Genomic DNA, 21,982 nt, shown 5'->3' with positions numbered 1-21,982 from the left:
AGCTGAACCCCCGACGCTATTCAACAGCAAAAGGGAGAGCCGATACGGCTGCTGCCATCGCTGTCCTCCAGCTTCGAGGGGCAGGCGGGTACGGCCGCCATGGCACCGAACATCTGCCGAGTGCCCTCTCTGCCGCGCTGAGCAGGGGCTGGGGTACCACGGTGACCCCAGAGTGACAGGCCTGCCCAAGGGAAGCTGACAGCCCTGCTGCCTTAGATACTGAACCGTGAGATGCCCGGCCAGAGGGGCGGCCCGGGCTCAGCTGGCCAGGGCATCTGTGCCCTGCAGTGAGGTGTAAGCGCGCGCACGCGCGGACACCTCTGAGTGGGTGTGAGGCTGCGAGGCCCGGGTATAGCTCCGGTGGGGGGCAAGCGCCGGGCGCCCCTCCCCCAGCCTGCGTCTCCCCAGCAACAGTAGCCTCGGTCTGGGGCTCAGCCCCTCCCCCGCCCCGCCCCAGCTGCCGCTGCGAAGCGTCTGGAACCGCATCCTTGCCCGGAGACCGCAACCCGCCGCAGCAGCCGGTCGGAGCCACCCGTGAGCCATTTCCACATTTCTCCCTGTGGAGCGAAGAGCGGGGCGGGGGGTGTGCGCAGGTGACTAGGTGCGTGTGCAGGGGTAGCAGTGTTGGGGTAAGGGGCACTGCGTGACCCGCTGGCCTGCAGGCCGAGCCCCGGGGGGTCCTTGCTCGGGGGCTCCGCTGACCTCAGCTGGGCTGTAGTCCCCAGGCCTCCCTGGCGACTGGGCCCCCGCGGGGCGAGCTGCAGGGTGGACCTTCCAGAAGGGTCGCGGTGTGTAGCCGCGCACCCGTCCCCCATCCTCATCAGAGTGGGGAAGCTCGGGTGGGTCAGGGCTGCTGGACATCATGCACCTCGCTCCGTGGTGACTGCAGCCCCCTCCCCGGGAGCTGGCCCCACCCCTGCAGATGTGAGAGAGCCCGCGGGAGCTAGGCATCCTGAGATGGGAGGGGGCGCCAGTTACAGGACCCCAGCTTGGGTGGGGGGAGTAGGGTGAGGGGAGAGGGGGATTGGCAGGGGGGCTTTTAACGTGCCACGGCACCGAGAAACGTTGGGGGCATGAGGACGGGGGTGCGGTGTGGAGGCTGGAGGCAACCTGGGGCAGGTAGGGGTGTTTCTCAGAACCACCTGCCGCGCACAGGCAGGCACGGATGCGGGGCCACAGGTGGCTGGTGCGTGGGAAGCCAAACCCATCTGAAGACCTGGGCCTCCCCCTACCCGCCCCCCTCTTCTGGGCCTCTGAGGGCTGGGCTGCTAGCCCGCAGTCCACCTGCCCTTGAAGTAGGATCCAAACGCAATCCCGGCCTGTCGGGGGAGGGGTGGGAGGGCACCAGGGTGGGGGCTGGGGGATCTGCTGGGTTTCGGCCAAGCTGGCGCGCCCCCTGAGCTCTGCAGTCACACGCACGCCTGTGCGCGCTAGTGCCGTGCGCGCTAGTGCCTGTGCGCGCTGGCGCGCACCTCTTCTGACGCAGCATCCCGAGTGGGGGGCAGTGCGAAAGAGAGCCTGTGACGTGACCTGCAGCCGAGCTTCGTGGGCTATCACTTAAGGGTCCGTATCCATCCATCCATCCATTCATCCATCAGCACTGACTGGCCGCTTATCCTGTGCCCCCTCCCCAAACCTCGGAGGAGAGGCCTGCACCGCCCCTCGCCCCAGGAGCCATCAGCAGGTGCGGAGCGGGTGGCCCACTGGAGAAGACGCAATTACAGCGAGGTGGTGGTGCGGCGGAAAGAGGCCGGTGGGAGGAGCAGGGACGACCCCCTCCCCCTTTCTATGAAGTTCTGTGTGTCACGTGAATGAGCTCCGCCAGCCTTTCCAGTGGGTCCCGTGACTCAGCAAAGGAAAGACATGTTGTGGGGGAGGGGTCCCCACATGCGGCCTAGCCCCTCCCCCAGCATTCTGCCCGGGTCCTGGGGCCTGGAACCAGTTTCGGAGGGTCCAGAGGCCCCCCAATGACCACTTTTCTTTACGGAGAGGAGTCATCGCCGGCCCACCTCTGTTGCCATAGAAACCCACCATGATGTAAAGTGGATGTCATGCTGCGTCAGAGGAGGTGGACCTTAGGTTTGGCTCAAAGGGGACGGAGCCTTATGGGGGTGAGAGGAGAGCCCCCTTCCAGTTCGTGGCCAGAACCTGTTCTGTAAACCACAGGCCGTGTGTTTGAACCACAGGGGCGTCAGCTTTGTGAAGGCCGCCCAGGGGAAGGGGGATGGAACCCCCCAACCTCCCCTCAATCTCTGGGCACTTGCTGTCCCCACATTTCACCATCCCTTCTCCTGCAGTCTCTCATGCGGGTCCTCATCCCCGCCCCTTTTAGGCGGGACCTCTCTCTCCTTCCTCTCGGGGGATGTGTTTCTAATCTGATCGCCTCTGTGACCACCTCTGCCTCACTGAACACAGCTACCGGCTGCACCGTCAGCCAGCCTGGGCCAGCGGGGGAGGTGGCCCCTGCCCTTCTAGGCGGAGCCCTGGCCAGGCCCTGCCCACCCTGTGGAGAGCCCCGCCCCCAGCCTGGGGGTGGTACTGGGGGTGGTACTGGGGGTGCTTTGTGATCTGTAAGGGCCCCGACTCAGGGCCCCAGGAGAACCTTCCTCCTCGAGCCCCTCTCTCCACGTTGCAGTGGTGACCCCGTACCTGTCCCTCTCTGCCCCTCACCCCCTCCCACCCCACAGGCCCTGCAGAGCCCTGACCTCCCTGCCCTGCGCCTCTCTGCTTCTCTCCTGGTCGAGTCTCCTCTGTTCCCACCCAGCTGCCCCACCCCCAAATGCTGCGGGTAGAGAAAGAGGCCACCGGAGGGCCTGGTGGGTGCAGGTGCTGGTGAGGCTGTCTGTCACAGGGAGAGCGTTTGTGGAAGGTCAGGTCGCCCTAGGACAGGGCTTTGGGGGTGGAGAGGCACAGAAGTCTGCGGGGGGGGGGGGGGGCAGACGGGCAAAGGAGGCCTGTGTTCAGAGGCCATTGGCTTCCTTGGGCCACAAATGGCCACAACTGGGTGGCTTGAAACAACAGACATTTATTTTTTCAGGGATCTGGAGGCCAGAAGTTGGAAATCACAACGTCGGCAGAGCTGTGCTTTCCTGGAGGCCCCTTCCTGCCTCTTCTAGCCTCTGGGGACCCAGGTGTCCCGGGTCTGTGGCTGCATCCCTCCATTTCTTCCTGTGGCCTCCACCCCCCGTGCCTGTGGCCAAGCTTCCCCCTCCTTGTAGGGACCCCGTCATGGGAACAGGGCCCCCACAATCCACGGTGACCTCAACTTGAGCACATCGAATTTCCGAGCAGGGCCACATACACAGGCGCCAGGGATCAGGGTGCAGGCAGAGCTCGTGACCCCACGATAGCCCTTGGTCCCTTTTGGGTTGCAAATACCTTCCTGCTCTCTGTTTTTGCTCTTTGAAGGCTATGTTTTGATGCGCAGAAGTTCATAATTTTAATGCAGTCCTTTTATTATGCTTCGTTATTGTATTGAAGAACTTATTCTCTCCATGAGACCAGGGAAATATTCTATATCATCTTCAAGACACTGCCCACTCAAGTTGACTTACTGAGACTGGGCTTCCCCTGTTCTGTGTGTGGTGTGAGGTGGGGATCGGGCCCAGTGTTGCCACCTGCCTTCACCAGGTGGCCGTCCCTCTTGCTTTGTGGCCCCATCTCTGTCATGAACCCATGGGCCGTGGGTGCAGGGTGTCACCTGGGTCTTTGTCTGCCACATCACCACCACACGGCCTAAACCCCTGCTTTGTGACAATCTGGGCACCCGCCCCGAGACCCCCTTGTCCTTCTCAAGACGTCAGGTGTGTCCTTCCTCTGACTTCCAAAGAAAATGACAGTGCTTGTCAAGTTCACACCAAAAAGGCCTGCTGGGATTTTCACTGGGATTTTGAGTCTGCAGATATATTTTAAGGGGAGTTGATATTTTAAAACATGAAACCTTCCAAAAGCCATGAGCATATCTTTCCCCACTTACTTAAGGAATTCAGGTCTCGTGTGGTCTCGGTCAGTAACGTCCCGAGTGAGTTTTCCATGGCTTTCTACGTGGAGGGCCTTCTCGTCTCTTACTACACCTGCTCCCGAGCACTTGCTATTCTGATGCTGTTCAAATAAAATCCACCAAAATTTTCTCTAATTTTTTAATATTTTTTAAATTAGAGTCTATCAATTGATTATGAGACAATTTTTCTATATATTTCCTAATTTTTGTCCAGTTATTGTGTCAGCTACTGAGATAAGGATGCTGAACACTCCAACTATTTTTTTAAATTTAATTTATTTATCTTTAGAAGGGAAGGGAAGAAGAGAGGGAGAGAAACATCAATGTATGGTTGCTTCTGGTGCATCCCCTGCTGGGAACTGGCCTGCAACCCAGGCATGTGCCCTGACGGGGAATCGAACCTCCATCTTTTGTTTCTCAGGCCCGTGCTCAATCCACTGAGCTACACCAGCCAGGGCCTTTTCTAATTTTTTGTCACTGATATGAATAGAATTGATTTCCGAATACCTTAAGTCCACCAGTGGGAGTGGGTGCAGGAATGTCTGTGGGTGACCTTTACTGCCTGCTGTGCTGATAGATTTTAACCCAGTGGACAGCCGTGGCCGGTGTGGCTCGGCGGATTGAGTGCCGGCCTGTGGACCCAAAGGTCGCTGGTTTGACTCCCGTTCAGGGCACAGGCCTGGGTTGCCGGCCAGGCCGTTTCTCTCCTCTTTCTGCCTGCTTTCTCTAAAAAACAAATGAGCAACACCAGTAACAAAAGCTGAACCTTATCAAATACTTTTTTCAGCTATGACCGATGAAACTGATGAGATGATTTGTCTTTTTCATTCTGTCCACATGGTGAAAATAGTAATAGTGTCTCAGATATTAGACTGAATTTGCAGAATTATCCCACCTTTTTTGACACGTGACCTGTATCTTGCTGGGTTCCGTTCGCTCCTGTGTCCTCTGGGGCTTTGCCCAGGTCTTTGTGGGCGGAGGCTGTGGCCAGGGTCTGAGACCCATGTGATCCAGCCTCATGAGCTGTTTTTTCGTTCTTTTCTCTGGAAGAGTTCTGTATGGAATTCGCGTTACTTCCTCCCAATGTGATTGGTACATGTCAGTGGTGACGCCGTCTGGGCCTGGCGTTCTTTGTTGGAAGGTTTTCACAACCGAGTCAAGTTCTCAGTGGACATAGGACGTCCCTTTTTTCTTTTGATTGACGGAGTATAGTTTGCTTTTTCAGTGTGGAGGTCATTTGCTGTGTTTCGCTGGAGATGGAATTGCCATGCCCCCGCCCAAGTCTCAGGGGCTTTTGCCCTCCTCCGGGCCCTGCAGACCCTCCGCCTCCCCGCTCCTGTCAGGGTCTCCAGCCCTGTGTGCATCGTTGCTCCTGCATCTGCGCAGCAAGCCTTGGGTTTACTCACAAAGTTACTTCTGTGACTCATGTTCCATCCTGCATCTCCAGCAGAGTTGCCAGAGAGAACGCAGGATGCCCAGTTAAATTTGAATTTCAAGTAGAAAACGAGTAAATTTTATTTTTTAAAAAAAGATTTTATTTATTTATTTTTAGAGAGAGGGGAAGGGAAGGAGAAAAACATCAATGTGTGGTTGCCTCTTGCACACCCCCTGCTGGGGACTGGACCACAACCCAGGCATGTGCCCTGACTGGGAACCAAACCAGCGACCCTTTGGTTCACAGGCCTGTGCTCAGTCCACTGAGCCACACCAGCCAGGGCGACAACAAATAACTTTTTAGAGATAGTACATCCTGAGCTGCAAATCTCGTAGCATGCACTTCCACTAACTAGCAAGAGGCAGCTGCACCCTTCTCGTCCGTGATTCAGATCTGACTGGGTGTGCTTATTTGTGGTGGCCAAGTCTGGCCACCGCACCCTCGGGCTTCTACTGGGGACTGTTTTCTGTTACTGGAACCACCACCCCTAGAAGGTCCTTAGCAGGTTGGCCGGTGGAAAACGTTGTCACTGTTGTGCGTCTAGGCAGTGGCTGGTCCAAGGTGCCATCCCCTGCATGACCTGCAGGGAGCCCAGGGACCAGGAAGGGACCGGAAGCCTGTGGCTGGGCCCGCCTGGCTCGTCCTAGGGAGTTTGGCCTGAACCCTCACAGCCGTCCCAGCTCTGGTGTGAGGCACGTTGGGGCCAGCCCTCCCTGGACCCTCTCTGTCCGGAGGCAGCAGGCATGGACATCTGCTGGGTGGCCCTGGCCAGTGACCCTGTGTCTGCTTCTGGACAGGACAGGGACCACCTCCCACCATGGTGAAACTGGGCTGGAGCTTCTCCGGGAAGCTGGGGAAAGACGTTGTGGCCCAGGACGGGGCTGCCATGGACAGTGTCCCTCTGATTAGCCCCCTGGATGTCAGCCAGCTGCAGCCGTCATTCCCTGACCAGGTAGGGTCTGGGGCCAGTCGGGGGCCCTTCTCAGCCCACATGGGAACAAAGGGGTGGGGAGTGTGGTTTATTTAGAATTAACCACAGGCCTCCTCCAAGGCACCAGAAACCCCAGGGCCGCATGCAATCCACTCTCTTGTCACCCAGGGCCTCCCCTTTGCTCATCTGTGAAAGGGGTGACCTGGCCACAGGTGACCAAGAGTTGACTCACTGCCTTGAAGACAGTACTCAGCACATGGCACTGCCCAGCAGGGGCTCAGCAAACAAAATCCCCCCCTCCCCTGCTGGGCACATTGTGGTAGGTCAAGCCCAAGACAGGGTCCTGAGGCAAGTGGCGGGGGGGGGGGGGGGTTTCAGCAGGAACCCTGGGGAGCAGAGCTCAGCATAGCCCCGCCTGGTCCCATGTGAGCGCCAGAGTATGAGTGGCATCAAGACATTCCTGGCTGGGGGGCCAGGGGGTGGCCATCTGTACCCAGGTCTATCAGCTGTGGGCTGGGGACCATGAGGACAGGCCCCCGATCCCCAGGCACTGGCTGAGTCTGCGTTTCCACTGCATCTACAACAGTTCCGGCTCTGGTTCCCGGTGGGAAAGCTCCGCCCTTGTCCCCAGGGAGCACACAGAGCACCTGCCTCTGCCCCCTGTGGAAGGGCCCTCAAGACTCTGAGAGCCAGAGAAGAAGTCGGGGGCAACTTCCTGGAGGAGGGAGCCAAGCTGTGGGGCCACAGGAGGGGAAGCTCCAGGCAGGGAGAGCCGGCACCCTCAGAGCTGATGGCAGTCGGAAGATGAAGGGGCTTCACCCATGGTCTGGCCTGGCGCCGTGGCTGCCGTGGACCCAGCAGACTTGCAGCATCCCCCTTCCCTTGGCCTCAGTCACAGGCACGGCCATAGGACAGTCCAGGCAGCTGAGCCCCAGCCCCCGCCCTTCCCAGCCCTCTCAACACAGTGTCCCCCTGGGCCATCTCTTTGCACAGGTGGTCATCAAGACCCAGACGGAATATGGACTGCCCTCCACGGGCCAGCTGAAGAAGTTCCCGGACCTGGAGGCCCAGAAGTTGGCTGGCACCAACTCAGAGGAAAGACATGGGGTAACCAAACCACCCCTCCCAGTGCTGCCCAGGGCCAATCCCTTGGGGAGTGAGATCAGGGCCAAGGTGCTGAGGCAGCCATGGGCGGTGAGCACCCAGGGCTGGGCCCCTTGCTCAGGCGCCTGCTGTCAGAGAACTTGGACGAGGACTTGGCCGTTCAGAGACAGGGTGGAGTGGGGACCAGGGACGGGTACTCAGGGGTGGGGGTGCTAAGGGACTGGGGGCTGGGCGGTGCCAGGCTGGCCTGTGGCCGGCAGGCCTGCAGCCTCCCCCTGCTGGACAGGGGTGACAGCCACAGTGGGCAGCATGGTACCTCGTCCTCCCTGTGGGCCCCCTCTCTCTCCCTTGGTGTGACTGGTTGGTCTTCCACACACTGTACAGTCACATTGCCTGCTATATACTCTGGCACATATCTTCTTCCACCCTTTTAAATTTTCTTTAAGATTTAATTTTTTTAGAGAGGGGGAAGGAGGGAGAAAGAGAGGGAAACATCAATGTGTGGTTCCCTTTCACACACCCCGTACTGGGGACCTGGCCTGCAACCCAGGCATGTGCCCTGACTGGGAATTGAACCGGCGACCCTTTGGTTAACAGGGCAGTGTTCAGTCCACAGGGCTCTCCCATCCTGTTTTAGCTCTTCACTTTACCGATGGTGACTGTTCTCATTTTTCCTGTACTGTTTCTAAAGCCTTTCATTTTCAGTAGTAAATCCTATTGTTTCTGAGATGGCAGCGACCCTGCCCCTAGGCTGGGGGTGGGGGGGCTCGGTGTTGTACGCAGCCCCACCCTGAGGGCAGCCCCAGGAGCCCAGGCTGGGTTCAGTGCCCCCCTAACTCCCATCCTCTCCTTGCCGGCCGGCAGATGCCCGCAGCTCGGATGATCGCCTTTGCCATGGCGCTGCTGGGCTGTGTCCTGATCATGTACAAGGCCATCTGGTACGACCAGCTCGCCTGCCCCGACGGCTTCCTGCTGCGGGTAAGGGGGGCAGGAGGCCCCAGGCTGGAGCGGGGCCCAGAGGGAGTGCCAGGCAGGAGCCCCTGTGACAGCAGGGGCGGGGCCCCAGGTGAGCCCGGAGTATCCCAGTGTCCTGGGGACCTGATCTCCAAAGTTCCTATGTCTCCATTACCGCCCCCAACACACGCAAACCCTCTTCTGAAGGAGTAAAGGAAAAGGTGTTATAGCAAGAGATTTTACCTTCCTGTGCCTTAGAAGTAAAGGCTGGGCCAGGAGGTGCAGCGGCTGGGGGGGCAGTGAGGGGCCGGTCAGCCCTCCCGGGCTCAGCACCTGCCCTGACCTGGAGGTTGGTCCCTTCCTCACTGACTCGGGCCTTGCCTGTATGGAATAGGACATCAGCATTTTCTGCATTGTTGGTAAACAGTGTCTCGTTTTTCTTTTTTTCCTCTTTATTAAGGATTTTTATCACTTTTAGTGTCTTTCTAAAGCCTCTGATCTGTCCGCAGTGGACTAGGCTACTTTCACCCTAACCCCTGCCTTTCCGAGACCACCCCCCACTAGGGCCTGGAGGGTTTGCGGTACTTCTCCCGGAGTCCCTGTCTGCGGTGCAGGCCCCACGCTGGGGTTTCCTGGGACTCACTGCCCCCCTCCCTCTGTGCCCTGAGGGGGAGCGACCATCCTGGTTCTGAGAAGGCTTGACTCTCCGTGGAGTCTGCCCTTCTGAATGGGAGGCACACCTTTGGGGGCTTGAAATTCGGGCAGAAACGAATATATTTAGGGCAGTGGTGCGAAGCATCCCCGAACTGCACGAAGGCAGCGGGGCGGCGGCCTGTAGCGGCCCACGAAGGTGGCTCCGCGTCTGGTCGGTTCCCTGCGTCCTCGCGCACCTGGGCCGCGGCGCCCGGGCCCAGCCCCCACCCCCATCCCCCTGCAGCACCGGATGTGCACCCCGCTGACCCTGGAGATGTACTACTCGGAGCTGGACCCGGAGCGCCACCGCCGCATCATGGCCGCCCTGGGCGCCTACCAGCCCAGCGGCAAGCCGGGCGCCGAGCTGCCCGCGCCCTGGAGGCCCAGCCGCCGCGCGGGCAAGGAGGCGCCCAAGGAGGCGCCCAAGGCTGTTCCCCAGGCGGGCACAGCCACGGCCACCGCGCTCCCGGGGAAGCCCGCGGCAGGTGGAGAGAAGGACCCTGTGGTGCCGCCAGAGGGGAGCGCGCCGCCCTCTGTCCCCGCCCCGCAGTGATGGCCCGCGCGCAGCCTGGCAGGTGAGCCCCGGAAGGCGGGTGACCTCGACCACCGCTCAGACCCAGAGACCCTCCTTCCTTCTGCTCAACCACCGCGCCCCCCAACCCTCCCCCCCCCCAGCCTTACTTGTGAATGCTGTCTGCCCGCCTGGCCCCTGGGGTCCCGGGAGGAGCAGAGGGGGCGTCAGGTGAACAGGGGGCAGGACCCTCCGCCCCGCTCACCTCTCCGTTGTCCCGCAGCGCCCCGACCGCGGCACCTGTGACCATCCCTCTGACGCCGTCCCGCCTCGTGGTCGTGCCCCATCCCCAGGACCCTGCTGATGCCCACCGCCCGGCGTCCCATGCTCTGTCGCTTTTCTCTAAGTAAAGATTCACATCTGCGCCCACCTGACCTCCGTTTCTCTTGAGCATGCTCGTCCCGCCGACCTTTCCTTGCCCTCCCCCCACCTGTGACCCCGCCGCAAGTCCCACCGCCGAGGGATCCCTGAACTATGGGGGCGGGGCCGTGAGCTGGGTCCCGGGCACCCGGTTCATGCAGACACGCAGAGAGGGACCCCTGCGCATCTGCCTGGGGGCCGGAGCTACCCGGGTCCAGGGCCTGTGGCTTCTCGGCGGCTACAGTGCAATCACCTCGCCTGCACCCATGGGAGCCTGGGGTCTGCCCTGGCTCCAGGCAGCACCACAGCTTCCTGCCCTGAGAGTTCCCCCAGATGGGAGGGGCGCGTGGGGTCTGCAGGAGGGGTGGGGGTGACGCCATTGCTGGGGCCTGGGAGGGCACCGCTGCCCCAGCACACCCCCCTTCCATGGCCTTGGAGAGGTCTGAGGGGCCACGGACCTCAGAGCTATCAAATATTCTCACCCATCCTGGCAGCTCGCATCCGGCAGCTCCAGAAACAGCCCCCACCATGGCAGCACCCCCACCACCTCTCTGCTTCTGGCCGTGGGGCTCCCTGGGTTTGCCCCAGCCTGGGCAGGCCGGACCTGTGTCCCCCTTGCCCCCAGCACCTGTCCTCCTCTGGTGGCTTTGATGCTGGGCCCAGATCCTCCACCTGGCGGGAGGTGAGCACAGGCCTCAGGACTGAGGGCGCAGGTTGGAGGTGGGGGTAATAGAGCCTGGGGAGCTCTCTCGGCCAGAGGGGCCGGCTGCTCGCTGGCTGCAGGGAAAAGCTTTCCTCTCCGCCCCCCATTCTTCATTTATTTCGTCTTATATCCATGTGACCCGTGGCTTCCTGTCTTATTCAGTGGTGACATCTGTGACTCTCGATGTTATTTTTACACTCACTGTGTTGCACACCTGACAGGCCCTGCCCTCCGAGGACTCCACACGTCTCTGGTACAAGGACGGTGCAGGCGTCTGTGCTGCCGAGAGCGGGCGGGGGTGGTTGTGCCTGCTGCTTCCAGGCGCACTCAGTGGGCAGGGCTGGGGGGTGGATACACGCGTGTACACACACACACACACACACATACGATCTGTATCTCCCTCCTCTCTGAAGGGAATCTGTGTGTGTGAGTCCATATACATTTGTAGACATGATGCACCTAAACCCCCACAGTGTGTCCACACAATGCCCACTGTGTGCATGTACCATATACAGGGGTCTCCACGAGTTCACAGTGAAACCCCAATCCCAGCCCCACACCTCAGGGCCAGTCCTCCCCCCCTCCCCCCCGTGGGGGTGACGCCCCTCTCCCACTGGAAAAACCTGGTCCTGCTCGTCCTGCGCATGCTCACTGGCTCAGTCTGATGCATTGGAGCTCCTTTCGGAACAGGTGGCCCACAGCCCCGGACAGCAAGCCCACAGCCGGAGTCTGTGTGCAGGTGTCTTTAATCTGCGCCTGTGCAGCTCCATCTCATGCTCCATCCTGAGTCGTCTGGGTCTGCGTGGCCATGCCACACCTCGGAAACAGTGCAGTCACTTTGCTCCACTTGAGTGTCTCTCCTCCATCCCTGTCGATCTTACTCTGTCATTTTTAGAATGTAAACACCCTGACAACCTGTTTTCCAACGCCCCAGCACCGGTGAGAGTCCTGCAATCCCAGGCTGACACTGACCTCCCAGAAAGGAGGGCTCAGCCACACCTGAGCCACCGCTCACACAGTGGGGTCCCAGCCCAACGCACTTCTGCCTGCCTGAGCTACATATTTGGTGGTCCCTTCGGATCCGACAACTCCATCAGGTGACTCAGAACTCAGGAAAGCACCACTTCCCAGATGGCCAGCTAGTTATAAAGGATACAGCTTGGGGACAGCCAGACGGAAAAGATGCAAGGGTGGGGGCAGGGCCCTTGCTGCCAGTGCCCCCCGCCCCGTGCGCCCCTGCAGGAAGCTCTCCAGTCTCCTTGACCCAGAGAGAGGCGCCCACATTCTCAGGCCTTTGGTCCCCATGGCCTGAGACAGCCCCCGTGGGAGGCTGTCGGCTGCTGCTGAGTCAGGCATGATTACAAGTGCAGCATCAGCTCAGGCGTGATTACGAGTGACCAAAGGCACCCACCCCATCGCTCAGGAAATTCCAGGGTGTTTAGGGGCGCTGTGCCAGGAACCAGGGGAAAGGCCCAACCCGCCTCTCGCCATGTCCAGTTCACTCAGCAGCCTGTGCTGGAGATGGTCCCATGCGCAGAGGTCCCCTCCTCCGTTCCAGGGCCACCCAGCGCCCGCAGGCAGCAGAAGCACCCTAGTTTCGCCACAGTCCTCCTACCTGAGGCCATAGGCTTGCTCCTGCTGGTCTGCAATACACGCACTGCCGCCAGGAGGAATTTATGCTCATCTGTTGTTGCGGATCCACCTTCAGGGCCGAGTTCCTAGAAGAAGCATGGCTGGCTACATGATTTAAGTTTATGAGGTTGTAAAATTCTGTAATTGCAAATTTAAAACCAGCTTTTCTCAAGCTTTAAAGCTCCTTGTAAAAGCCTATTTATAAGTACATCTAGCAACTCTTGTGTCGCTGTTTCTTTAGAGAACATGCTCTAGAGTTGTTAAGACGTTTCACTGACGTGACAACCCTGATTAATTTGATTCCCTAGTTATTTCATACGCTAACCATCGATGGACAGGTCTGACCGTCCTAACCGCCTGGAATGTGCAAGGCTGCAGACCTCCAAACCCGCCGCGCAAAAGCTCTGTGGGCAGTGAGATCTCAAACTGAAATTGATGCACATTCCAAAACTAAAGCCCAAGGTTGTTGAGAAAAAAGTTACACCACTTCCAATTAAAACACGTCCCAGATGCCACATCCTCCTAAGATGCCACCGAAGCCGAGGCTTCGGTGGGAAACAACACGAATTTGCGAGGCTCCCACCACCTCTGGGAAGACCTCAGGGAGGCTGAGAGAGCAGGGCTCCACACCCTCGCTCCCTCTTGATGCCTGTCACCTGTCACCTGTGACCGTGGCGACACCCAGAGTCCCACAGGGGGACAGGCAGTGCCCCTGCTGGTGCTCCTGCTGACCTGATTGTGAAGAGGCTGTGGGCGTGACCAGGGTGAGGGTGTGGAGTGGCCCCGGCCAGGCCCCTGCGGTGAGAGTCAGGCTCGTTTTGCAGCCTCTGGGCGTCCTTTATTTTGTTTACACTCAAACTGGACAGAAGCCTCTATAAAAACTCCCAAGCCAGATGCTCTGCAGTGGAACCCTATGCAGCTTCATCAGGTGGCCTGCAAGGGTGACAGGGATGGTGCCACCAGAGGACACAGGCCAGGCCGGCCACCTGCTGGCAGTCCTGTCTCAGCCTCAGCCCTCGGGGGAGGCAACTCGGAGACACTGCAGGGTGCTCACCTTGGGTCTCCTTGGCAAGGGGTGTGGTGTGGTACTGTTGCCAGTGGGAGTGGGCACGTTCATGGGATCGTGAGAAAAGTATTTCATGGACCCACATGTGGGAGACTGTGGCATGGCAGAATTTATTCACACCGTCCCTGTGTCCCATCTCTGTCAGTCCTGCATGGAAAAAGTCCAGCTGTGTCCAGCGAGGCCGAAAGAGTGTCTGTGTCACGTTAAAGTTTAGCCCTTGGGCTCCCACAGACGGCTGCCGAGTGGTCTCAGTCCCCAGGTCGCCTGGTGCTGCTCCCGGCTGTGCTGCTGCACCGAGGCGCCTGCCTGGGGCCTGCACTACGAACGCACAAACCAGTACGGCAAGTGCAGGTCACTGAGCGAGAGGGTGAAAGAGTGGGAGAGCCAGTTTCCAGGAGCTTTTTTAAGATTTTATTTATTTTTAGACAGAGGAGAAGAGAGGGAGAGAAACATCCATGTGTGGTAGCCTCTCTTGTGCCCCAGGGGACACAACCCAGGCATGTGCCTAGGAATTGAACCGGCAACCCTTTGGTTCCCAGGCGGCGCTCAACCCAGAGCCACACCAGCCAGAGAGGCCCGGGAACTTTTTCAAAATACCCAACTTCCCAAGCTTTCACAGGCTTCTGATGGGTCCACCCCCTACCTCCCTAGCCAATCGATGGCTTGCTCAGGCCGGACTGACAGGCTTCTATTGGCTAGCACCTCCCCTGCATCATTTGACTTCTATTGCGCATGTGCTCACCTCCACTGGTTCCCTATTCCCCCATCAATCCGGTACCAGAGTGGAAAGGAGAGGTGTTCACCCCTACTGGGCAAGGCCGCGGTCCCCTGGGGTGTGAGGCTGTGGCTTCCTGGAGAAGCGAACCGGCTCCTGCTGCCCAGCCCCTTTGGCTCAGCAATGTGCAACTCGCCGTGCTGCCCTCCTTGCGGACAGCTAGCTAACCACCCATGCCGACAGTGAAGGCTCCTGGAGTCTCCTGAAGACGGTGTGAGAGCTGCCAAGGCTTTGGTGGTGCGAGAGAAAGCGTTCACAGTGGAAAACGTGACTCTCGCACAGCGCGTCCGGGGGACCCGACGGCGCGGATGGTGGTTTCAAGGAGAACAGGAAAATTCCGTGTACTCATCCGAGACCCTGGATCGTCGGAGGCCCACAGGCACAGTGGCACAGGGGGCCGTGGCCTTGGGCCTGGCCTTTCACTGGTCAGCCCACTGCAACCTGTTGGTCCTTCAGGAGCCAGCTTCAATTCACCCTGCACCTCCTGCTGCCTTCCTCACTTCCCGTCACACCCTGCACTATTCACCAAGTCACAGCCCTCAGAGCCCTCGTCCTCAAAGCCGTTTCAAGGTTAACACTTGAAAGTCAGGCAAACACTCACTAAGGTCCAGGCCCAGGGACACAGGGACAGGATCCAGGAGGTGGACGGTCCCTGGCACAGTGGGTCCCTGGCGGCACAGGCGCCCAGGAAGGAGCTGTAGGAAGAAGAAGGGTGGGGAGCCTGGGGCTTGGGGGTCAGAAGGAGGCCAGTTCCCGTGTGACTTCACACCTGTGCCATGGTGCTCAGAATCTCCAGAACTGCAGGTCCCTGTAGGACTGGGCAGGTCACATTGAGGGTCACAGGTCAGGAAGGTCACACCAGAAGACACAGGCCCAACCCCAGGGGAAGGTCACCCATGAGGGCGGCTGGGAAGCTGTAGGAGTTGCCTCTGTTGGTTTGTGTGTCTGCAGCTATTGGAGGCCTGTGCCTGGGGCCGGAGGGCAGCGAGGGTCAGTTTAGGACCCTGCAGGCCAAATAGTGGACGGAGGCAGCAGAACCACAGAGCGGCTGAGCCAGTCTCGCCAGCACTGAGCCTGGCCATGGTCCAAGGGTCCCAGGGGAGACAGGGACATCTGCCCAGCGCTGGACTTCAAGTCTGCTCGGACATCTCCTGCCGACTGCTCATTCACTGATGGGTAAACTGAGGCCCAGGCCAGAGCTCCAGGGTCACCCCTCACCTCCCAGGTCCTGCCTCTGCTTGGGCTGGGGTTCTCTGGGGAGAGGCATGAGGTGGGAGGCGAGGGGTCCTGCTCCCTGCAGGTGCAGCACAATGAAGGCCATGCAGCTCAGAGACAGCACAGCCGGCAGCTGCTCCCTGCTCTGCCCCCCCAATGTCCAGAATCGATCCTCGGTCACCTTGTAGGGGTGCCATCTGTTCCTGTGGAATGATCGGAGTCCGAGGTGAGGACAAGGATGCTGGCACTGCTGCGTTCAGCTTGGGCTCCGGGAGGTGGTGTTGAGCCCCAGGCGCACCCTCCCCAGGAGGGGGATGGAGACAGGCAGGGTCTTCCTTTCAGGACCTGGGGCCACGGCAGGGCAGGCAGGGTGCACTGGTCTAGAGGCAGCAGCCAGAGACACAGGCCTGTCAGGGTGTCCACACTGCAGGCCTCCCCACTCCCACTCTCCCGTTTCTGGATGAGGACTGCTCTGCTTGGCAACCCACAGGCTCTGGCACCGAAGGCGGGAGCTCGGAGTGGGGGTGTGTCTGTGCCCAAGTCTCTAGGGGTGAGCTCGTCTCCACGTCCGTGTCCAAGAGCGAAGGGCGGTGCTTGGAGGAGCTGCTCTGAGAGGGAGCCCAAGGGTGGTACCTTTGGCCCCTGGACACTGGCCATTCAGACAGGGTCAGTAACTATGTCCTCGGAGGGGCAGTCCAGTCCTACTGGCACCCGAGGGCTTTTAGGTGAACCCACTCCTTCCCTGGCCTCTTCTCAGGGAGTTTGACCAAAGTGCCCCCCCCCAACCTGTCAGGCCAGAGCAGGACACTAGGTTTGATGGGCTGATGGCAGCCACCTCTGCCCTAGAGCAGGCCACATAGGGGCTGCAGGCCGCCCGCTCCCCATGCCGAAGCAGAGGTGAGAGGCTGTGCACCAGCCAGGCCCCCCATCGGCATGTCCACAGTGCAGCCGGGGGGCAGCCGCAAGTCCGACACGAGGCACTGCCCAGGGTCCTCCCGTGGTCCCCTGGGGCTAGCTTCCGGTTCCCTCCAGCTGCACAGAGACGTACTGGCAGAAACACAGGCCGGGCTGCAGGTGGCTCCGAGCTGCTGTGGCATCCCCACAGGGCGGGAAGTGCGCCTGGACCAGGCAGCAGGCGTAGGCGCAGGAGAACCGCAGCAGGGCCTCCTGGAACAGGGCCTCGCCCTCGGGGGCCGTGAGGAAGGCCTGCCGGCAGTCCTCCAGCCGTACAAACACGAAGGACAGCTGGTTCAGGGCCTCACAGCCCATCAGCACGGAGTGTGGCGCCAGCAGCTGGTTGGCCTCCCCCACCCTGAGGACCAGCTCCTGCATCTTCTTCCTAGAAAACCGTCTGAACCAACACAGGGTGTTAACTGCTAAGATGATGAGGAGGAGGCCTAAAAACAGACAGGTGGTGGCTGGCAGGAACTGCCGACCTGGGCTAATACGTTGGATACAGGAAACAAAAACAAGAAAGAAAGAAACCATGGAGAGAAGAAGGAGAAAGATGCCGAGTGGGACCCTGCAGCCTAGGTACCGGAGGCAGGACCTGGGGGACTTTGCCCCGTTCAGGATGCCCACGGCCTGCTTGTACACCTCAGGGTCCTGCAACACCTCCTTCAAGGGGTCTGGGACACCCAGGGTGCTGAAGGTCCCCACCTTCCAAGAGGGCAGGCTGCTCCTGTTGACGCAGTTCATGGTCAGGAGGGTCTTCCCACTGTAGAGAGCAGGGACGGGGTGCCGGCCAGGCAGGGAGTACACCATGCGGTGTCTGGGCGTGCACAGGAGCCGCACCACCTTGCTGTAGAAGCTGCTGTCCGTGGCCTCCAGGTAGGTCAGGTGGCTGAGGTGCAGTGGGACCTGGCAGGGCCTCAGCAGGACGGGGATGACCGGCTTCCTTTCCAGGCAGTAGCCGAAGAGGGAGAGGTCGGCCTCGAGGAGGCACCACCGGCTCTGCACAAAGTCCTGGCTCAGCACCAGCAGCACCTTCTGGCTCTGATGGATGCACTCGGCCATGTTCTCCAGGACGTTCCTGCCTGGGGTGAAGTCCCTCTCATGCAGGCAGACCCTCAGCCCCGCGTGGTCGGCTTCCAGGCGGCCGATGAGCCCGTGGGTCCACGTGGCGTCCACGCTGCTGTAGCTGACAAACAGGTGGAACCTCTCGTCGGGCCCCAGTGGGGGGATGGCTGGGGCCACAGCTTCCTCCTCAGAGCTGGAGCCCATGGGGGCTGCCCCTGAGCTGTTTCCGGCCTCCCGCCGAGAAGACCACCCTCAGGCTGCAAGAGATCAGGACAGACAGACTGACTATGCAGACTGACAAGGCAGACCCTCCATAAAGGTGGAAGAGGGTCCAGAACCCGAAGGTCCAGACACAGACAACCCTGTGACGTCCTAATAGCTGGCCTGAGCCCCCCAGGACAGGCCCGTGACCACCAGCTCCCTGAATGGCTGCTTCCCTTTCCCACTTAGGGCCCACTGGAGAAGGCCGGGTGCACCCTGTCCGCTCTCCAGGTTCCCCAGCCCAGGCTCCATGGGCCCTGCCTCCCTCGGGCGCACCTGGAGGCCCTGGTCCCCTGCTAGCCTTTGGGTCTCTGCCTAACCTAGAGCCACGGGCCCCTGCTATCTGCCCCTCCGGTCCTTGAGACATTTGATGTTGAAAGGACTGGGCCACTTGAAGCCACACTTTCCAGCCTTTCTTTCCCTTCAGATGTGGTCATGGGGGGTTGCTGTACACTGACCTTTGTGCCCCCCGCCCCGAGTTTGCATGTGGAAACCCTAACGCCCAACGTGACGGTGGTAGACGGGGGCTTTGGGAGTGATTAGGTCATGGGGCAGGGCCCTCACGATGGGATTAGTGTCCCTATAATAGGGGCCCCCCCAGGAGCAGCCCCCCGTACCTATCCCCTGCGAGGGCACAGCCAGCCGGGACCAGGAGGCGGGTCTCCCAGAACCCGAGTGCGCAGCACCCTCTGCTCAGGCAGCCTGCAGAGCCATGAGAGACGCTGTGTCTGCTGAAGCCTGCGGTGGCTGGTGGGAGTGGGAGGGAGCGCACCCAGACGGCCCCTCTGCAGCACTTGCGCCTGCCAGAGAGCACTCCAACTTTCTCGACGTGGACCCGTGCGTAGAGAGCCTGCTACTCGAACCCTGTGAGTGAAGAGCAGAGCTTGGACAGCAGCGGTTGGGGTGGGTCTGCTCCTTTCCCCGGCACTTGGGGCAGGGGCTTGCTCATGCGCCAGCTGCGGTGGACCCAGGAAGCGGTCATAGGGCCTGCCCCACAGACAGGAAGCAGGCTGTGACCTCGGTCTGCTAGGTGGCGCCCAGCTGAGAACCCTCCCCACTTGGGTGGGCAGCAGTGGGGTCAGAGGAGGGCTGGCCAGCCCTGCAAGGCCCCCATGCTCTCCGACCACTGCTCTGGGAATGAAGGAAGAGGGGGTTCACTTCCACAGAGTGGCCCACCCCCGCCCGCTCTGCCTGGCACCTGCACAGGTCGGGGTGAGTGGGGGACAAGGAAAAGGTGTGCCCCCTTAGCCCACCCAGCATGGCCTAGCAGCAGTCTTTGCAAGAGCCCACCATGCCCACCCTTCCTGCCCAGCGAGCCTGTCTACCTAGGACACCACTCCCCTGACTTTCGTCCCTTCCGGGAGGTGGCAGATGAGCGAGACTCTGAGGGACAGGGTCTCCCCGCACCCTCTGAGTGAGTGAGGGTGGGCGATCGTCGGCATCCTCCCCTGTGGCAGGAGCCCGCTGGCCCCAGCCTTCTCACCCGCTCAGGCAAGGTCTGGCACCAAGCACCAAAAAACGTCACAGGTTCCCAGGCAGCAGCACTGGCAGTCCTCAGGGGCCAGGGGCAGCCAGGGGCCCTCCCTCAGAGAGAGCTGGCGAGCGCCACTTTCCAGAGGCTGAGACTAAGGAGCTGGAAATGAAACCAAAAGTGGAAGGGGGAGGGGGCGGGGTGAAGGGTGGAGCTTGACCGGGACAAGGGGCAGACAGGCAGGGTGGCGGGCATCCTGGAATCTGCTGCTGACACCAGGGCTCGGGCGCTGGGGTCCCTCGCATGGGAGGCTGCAAGAGGAAGGGTGTTGGCGACGGGGAAACTCCGGGAAGGGTGCAGAGCGGCAGGCCGGGCCAGGATTGGGGTGGGAGGGACAGTTCCAGCCAATGGGTGACCCTCTCCATGTGGCCACACCCTGGGCCGAAGGCAGGCAGCAGTCTGTGGCTCACAGCCCTCTGGTTTGCCCAAACCCACTTACAGCCAGTACCTGGTGCCTTCCCCAGTTCTGCTCAGTAAGTACTCAAGAGACTGGCCATCTGTGTCCCTCTGGGCCCTGCCTCCAGCGGAGGCTGATGGGGGCCTGGAGTGATTGTGCCTGTAGGAAGGGAGGGAAGCTGGCCAGGAGGGAGGGGGCAGGGGTGGGTTCAGGGGAAGGTGTCTCTGCCCTTTGCTTTTGCTACCTGCGCCCAACAGTGGGGCGTCCTCTCCTCGGGGCAAGGCACGAGCCCCAGGGCGGGCAGCCTCCAAGGCTCAAAGGTGCAAAGCCAACGACGCTAATTTCAGAATTGATTTTAAAAACTGACCTGTCTTTTCAAAAAATGCAACATATTCCAAACAGAAATAATCAATAGAAAGAGTGTCCAACTTCCAAAATACGGGTAGGGAAATCATTATTATTTTTAAATAAGACTAAAGAAAATCAGGGTAGGAGAAAAAAGAAGCAAAAACAAAGGAGTAAATAGAAAGCACAGAAAAGATCACACAACTAAATCCAAATACATCGGGGATTGTATTCCATATAAAATGTGTTTGATATCTCAGTGAAAACATGGAGATTCTCACGTTGGCTAACAAGTAAAATTAAACTACATGCCGTCTACAAGAGACCTGCCTTCAACACGGGTGACAGAAAGGTCCTGGCACTGGATCTCTGGGGTCGCTGCGCAGCATGGAGGACGCGTCGGGGCAGTTAGAAAGTCGTGAGCAGGTACAGGTCACCAGGGAGCAGGAAGCCCTGCAAAACTGGGAAAACAAGTACCTCACCCCAGGGCGCCTTTCCTCCCCTAGCGTAGGGGCTGGCCACGTGGTTAGACCACCTTTGAGAGGGAACTAGAAGGGACCAGAGAAGAGCCCTTAAGCACGAAGCCCGCAGGACGAGGAGGTTCTGACCCATAGCAACCATGTCTAGGCCTCCACTGTGTTTCAGCTCCAGGCCCAGAAAAGCAGCAAAACCAGACAAGTCACTCCACAGCTGACTTGCGGCTCAGCTGTGATGACCAAGGACCCCTGGTGCCAACCAGTCAGTGGAGACCGGACCCTGGAAGGACACACCTGGACAGCTGATGACCAGTCTGTTGAGACCCTCCCCTGGGGTCACCCCTAAAATCCACACCCTCAGGCCAGAGGGCCCAGAGTGGCCTCCCTCCCTACAGCGGTCAGGAGCCTCCCCCTCCCCACCCCACTAGCCAGGCGCCTTCGCCCTTCTCGCTCCCCAGCTCCCAGGGCCCTTCCTTGGCCTCTGTGACTTGTTGTCTGAGCCTGTTTCTTCTCCTCTGTGACTTTTAAAATAAGCTTTCTCTTGTAGATCGAGTCTTGGCTCTGAATCCTCTCTTAGCCAGGGCTCCAGTGCCGAGGCTGCCCAACCGAGGTCGGACTTGACCCCCACCCCTGGTCTGACTCCTGGTGCCATTCTCGCCTCACCAACAGATGCACTAAAAACCGCTAAAATGTTTACTGTAAGGTGGTAAATTTTACGTGTATTACATCTCAACTGAAGATAAAAACAAGATAGCACAGGAGAGGGAAGTTAGTGGAGCCCACTGGTCACGGGAAGCTGAGGGCCAGCCCTGAGCATGTGCACTGGAGCCCGGGAGATGCAGACCTGGCAGATGCCGCTGAAGTCCAGGGAGAGGAAGCGCCACCTGCTGGAGCTGAGCCGGCAAGTCCCTCTGGGGCTTCGAGTGTTCTGTTAGCACAGAGCCCAGAGGGCCCCTCCTGGGCTGGGCTGGGGCTCTCCTCCTCCTCCTTGCTGGACCCTCTAGGTCTGGAAACACACCCCCAGGCTTGGCCCCCACCTACCAGCCTATCTGTCCCGCTCCATCCTGCCCTCGAATCCTGTCTGACCACTCCCTCCCGAGGTTGGTGGTCACCTCTCCTTCCTTGTCATTAAGGCTGGACTGAATGACCTCCACCCGCTGCTTCCTGAACCTCTTTGACCAGGTTCTGGACAGCCGTAGGCGCTGCAAGGGGTGGGTGGTGGACCTGCTGCCTGCAAGACCCAGAACTGGCCCCTCCTCCTCTGCACCCCTCACACCCACAGCCACGGGCACACCAAGTCCTCCGCCCCCAGGACCCCCGCTCTGCCAACCCTTGGTTCCCTCTCACTCCGCCTCCGGGACCCGGGTTCAGCCTCCGTGTGAGGTCCCACAGCACCTCACCCTCTCCCCAGCGGGGGGCACTACATCCCAGCTCACTGGCCCTGCCTGGTGGGGCTCCACAGGCGGATGCGGTGTCTGTGCAACTGGCCCAGCCAGCCCTCCTCTGCCCACCAC

The 21,982-nt window shown here is 60.0% G+C and overlaps 2 protein-coding genes and 1 long non-coding RNA gene across 13 annotated transcripts; 2 read left to right on the top strand and 1 right to left on the bottom strand.

Moving 5' to 3' along the window:
- Positions 1–441: 441 nt before the first annotated feature.
- On the top strand, positions 442–10,062 carry CALY (calcyon neuron specific vesicular protein). 6 transcript variants are annotated; one of them, XM_037159239.2, is made up of 7 exons: positions 442–601; positions 1,487–1,563; positions 6,233–6,387; positions 7,360–7,473; positions 8,335–8,448; positions 9,362–9,692; positions 9,912–10,062. In XM_037159239.2, exons 3-6 carry the CDS (start codon positions 6,253–6,255, stop codon positions 9,668–9,670), a joined length of 672 nt encoding a protein of 223 aa, XP_037015134.2. In that variant the 5' UTR covers positions 442–601; positions 1,487–1,563; positions 6,233–6,252; the 3' UTR covers positions 9,671–9,692; positions 9,912–10,062. The 6 variants fall into 6 exon arrangements, with proteins under 6 accessions (XP_037015134.2, XP_037015133.2, XP_037015137.2 ...); XM_037159242.2 differs by having other exon boundaries at positions 443–534; XM_037159238.2 differs by lacking the exon at positions 1,487–1,563.
- A 3,784-nt stretch (positions 10,063–13,846) lies between these two features.
- LOC119059520 (uncharacterized) lies at positions 13,847–19,771 on the bottom strand. 5 transcript variants are annotated; one of them, XM_037159181.2, is made up of 5 exons: positions 19,699–19,771; positions 19,203–19,352; positions 18,337–18,583; positions 16,488–17,715; positions 13,847–15,819 (listed from the first exon to the last, which is right to left on the bottom strand). In XM_037159181.2, exons 4-5 carry the CDS (start codon positions 17,660–17,662, stop codon positions 15,696–15,698), a joined length of 1,299 nt encoding a protein of 432 aa, XP_037015076.2. In that variant the 5' UTR covers positions 17,663–17,715; positions 18,337–18,583; positions 19,203–19,352; positions 19,699–19,771; the 3' UTR covers positions 13,847–15,695. The 5 variants fall into 5 exon arrangements, with proteins under 5 accessions (XP_037015076.2, XP_053524576.1, XP_053524577.1 ...); XM_053668601.1 differs by having other exon boundaries at positions 19,690–19,748; XM_053668602.1 differs by lacking the exon at positions 19,699–19,771 and having other exon boundaries at positions 19,045–19,458.
- Positions 19,459–21,331, top strand: LOC128627948 (uncharacterized). Of its 2 annotated transcripts, none has more exons than XR_008392256.1 (3): positions 19,459–19,723; positions 20,253–20,418; positions 20,620–21,331. It is a non-coding gene; the product is annotated as an uncharacterized LOC128627948 (long non-coding RNA). The 2 variants fall into 2 exon arrangements; XR_008392255.1 differs by having other exon boundaries at positions 19,464–19,723; positions 20,638–21,331.
- Positions 21,332–21,982: the final 651 nt, after the last annotated feature.

This window comes from Artibeus jamaicensis, unplaced genomic scaffold, assembly GCF_021234435.1.
Source record: "Artibeus jamaicensis isolate MK-2021 breed Jamaican fruit bat unplaced genomic scaffold, CSHL_Jam_final contig_490, whole genome shotgun sequence".
Classification (NCBI taxonomy): domain Eukaryota; kingdom Metazoa; phylum Chordata; class Mammalia; order Chiroptera; family Phyllostomidae; genus Artibeus; species Artibeus jamaicensis.
This window is presented reverse-complemented; position numbering and strand designations above follow the sequence as displayed.

Bases quoted from the DNA above. Each gene is read 5' to 3' on its own strand.
- LOC119059520 (XM_037159181.2), bottom strand. From the start codon at position 17,662: ATGGGCTCCAGCTCTGAGGAGGAAGCTGTGGCCCCAGCCATCCCCCCA. The intron at 15,820-16,487 runs GTACGTCTCTGT...TGCTGCCTCTAG, and splicing joins CCCGGCCTGTGTTTCTGCCA to ACCAGTGCACCCTGCCTGCC.
- CALY (XM_037159238.2), top strand. From the start codon at position 6,253: ATGGTGAAACTGGGCTGGAGCTTCTCCGGGAAGCTGGGGAAAGACGTT. The intron at 6,388-7,359 runs GTAGGGTCTGGG...CTCTTTGCACAG, and splicing joins AGCCGTCATTCCCTGACCAG to GTGGTCATCAAGACCCAGAC. The intron at 8,449-9,361 runs GTAAGGGGGGCA...ATCCCCCTGCAG, and splicing joins CCGACGGCTTCCTGCTGCGG to CACCGGATGTGCACCCCGCT.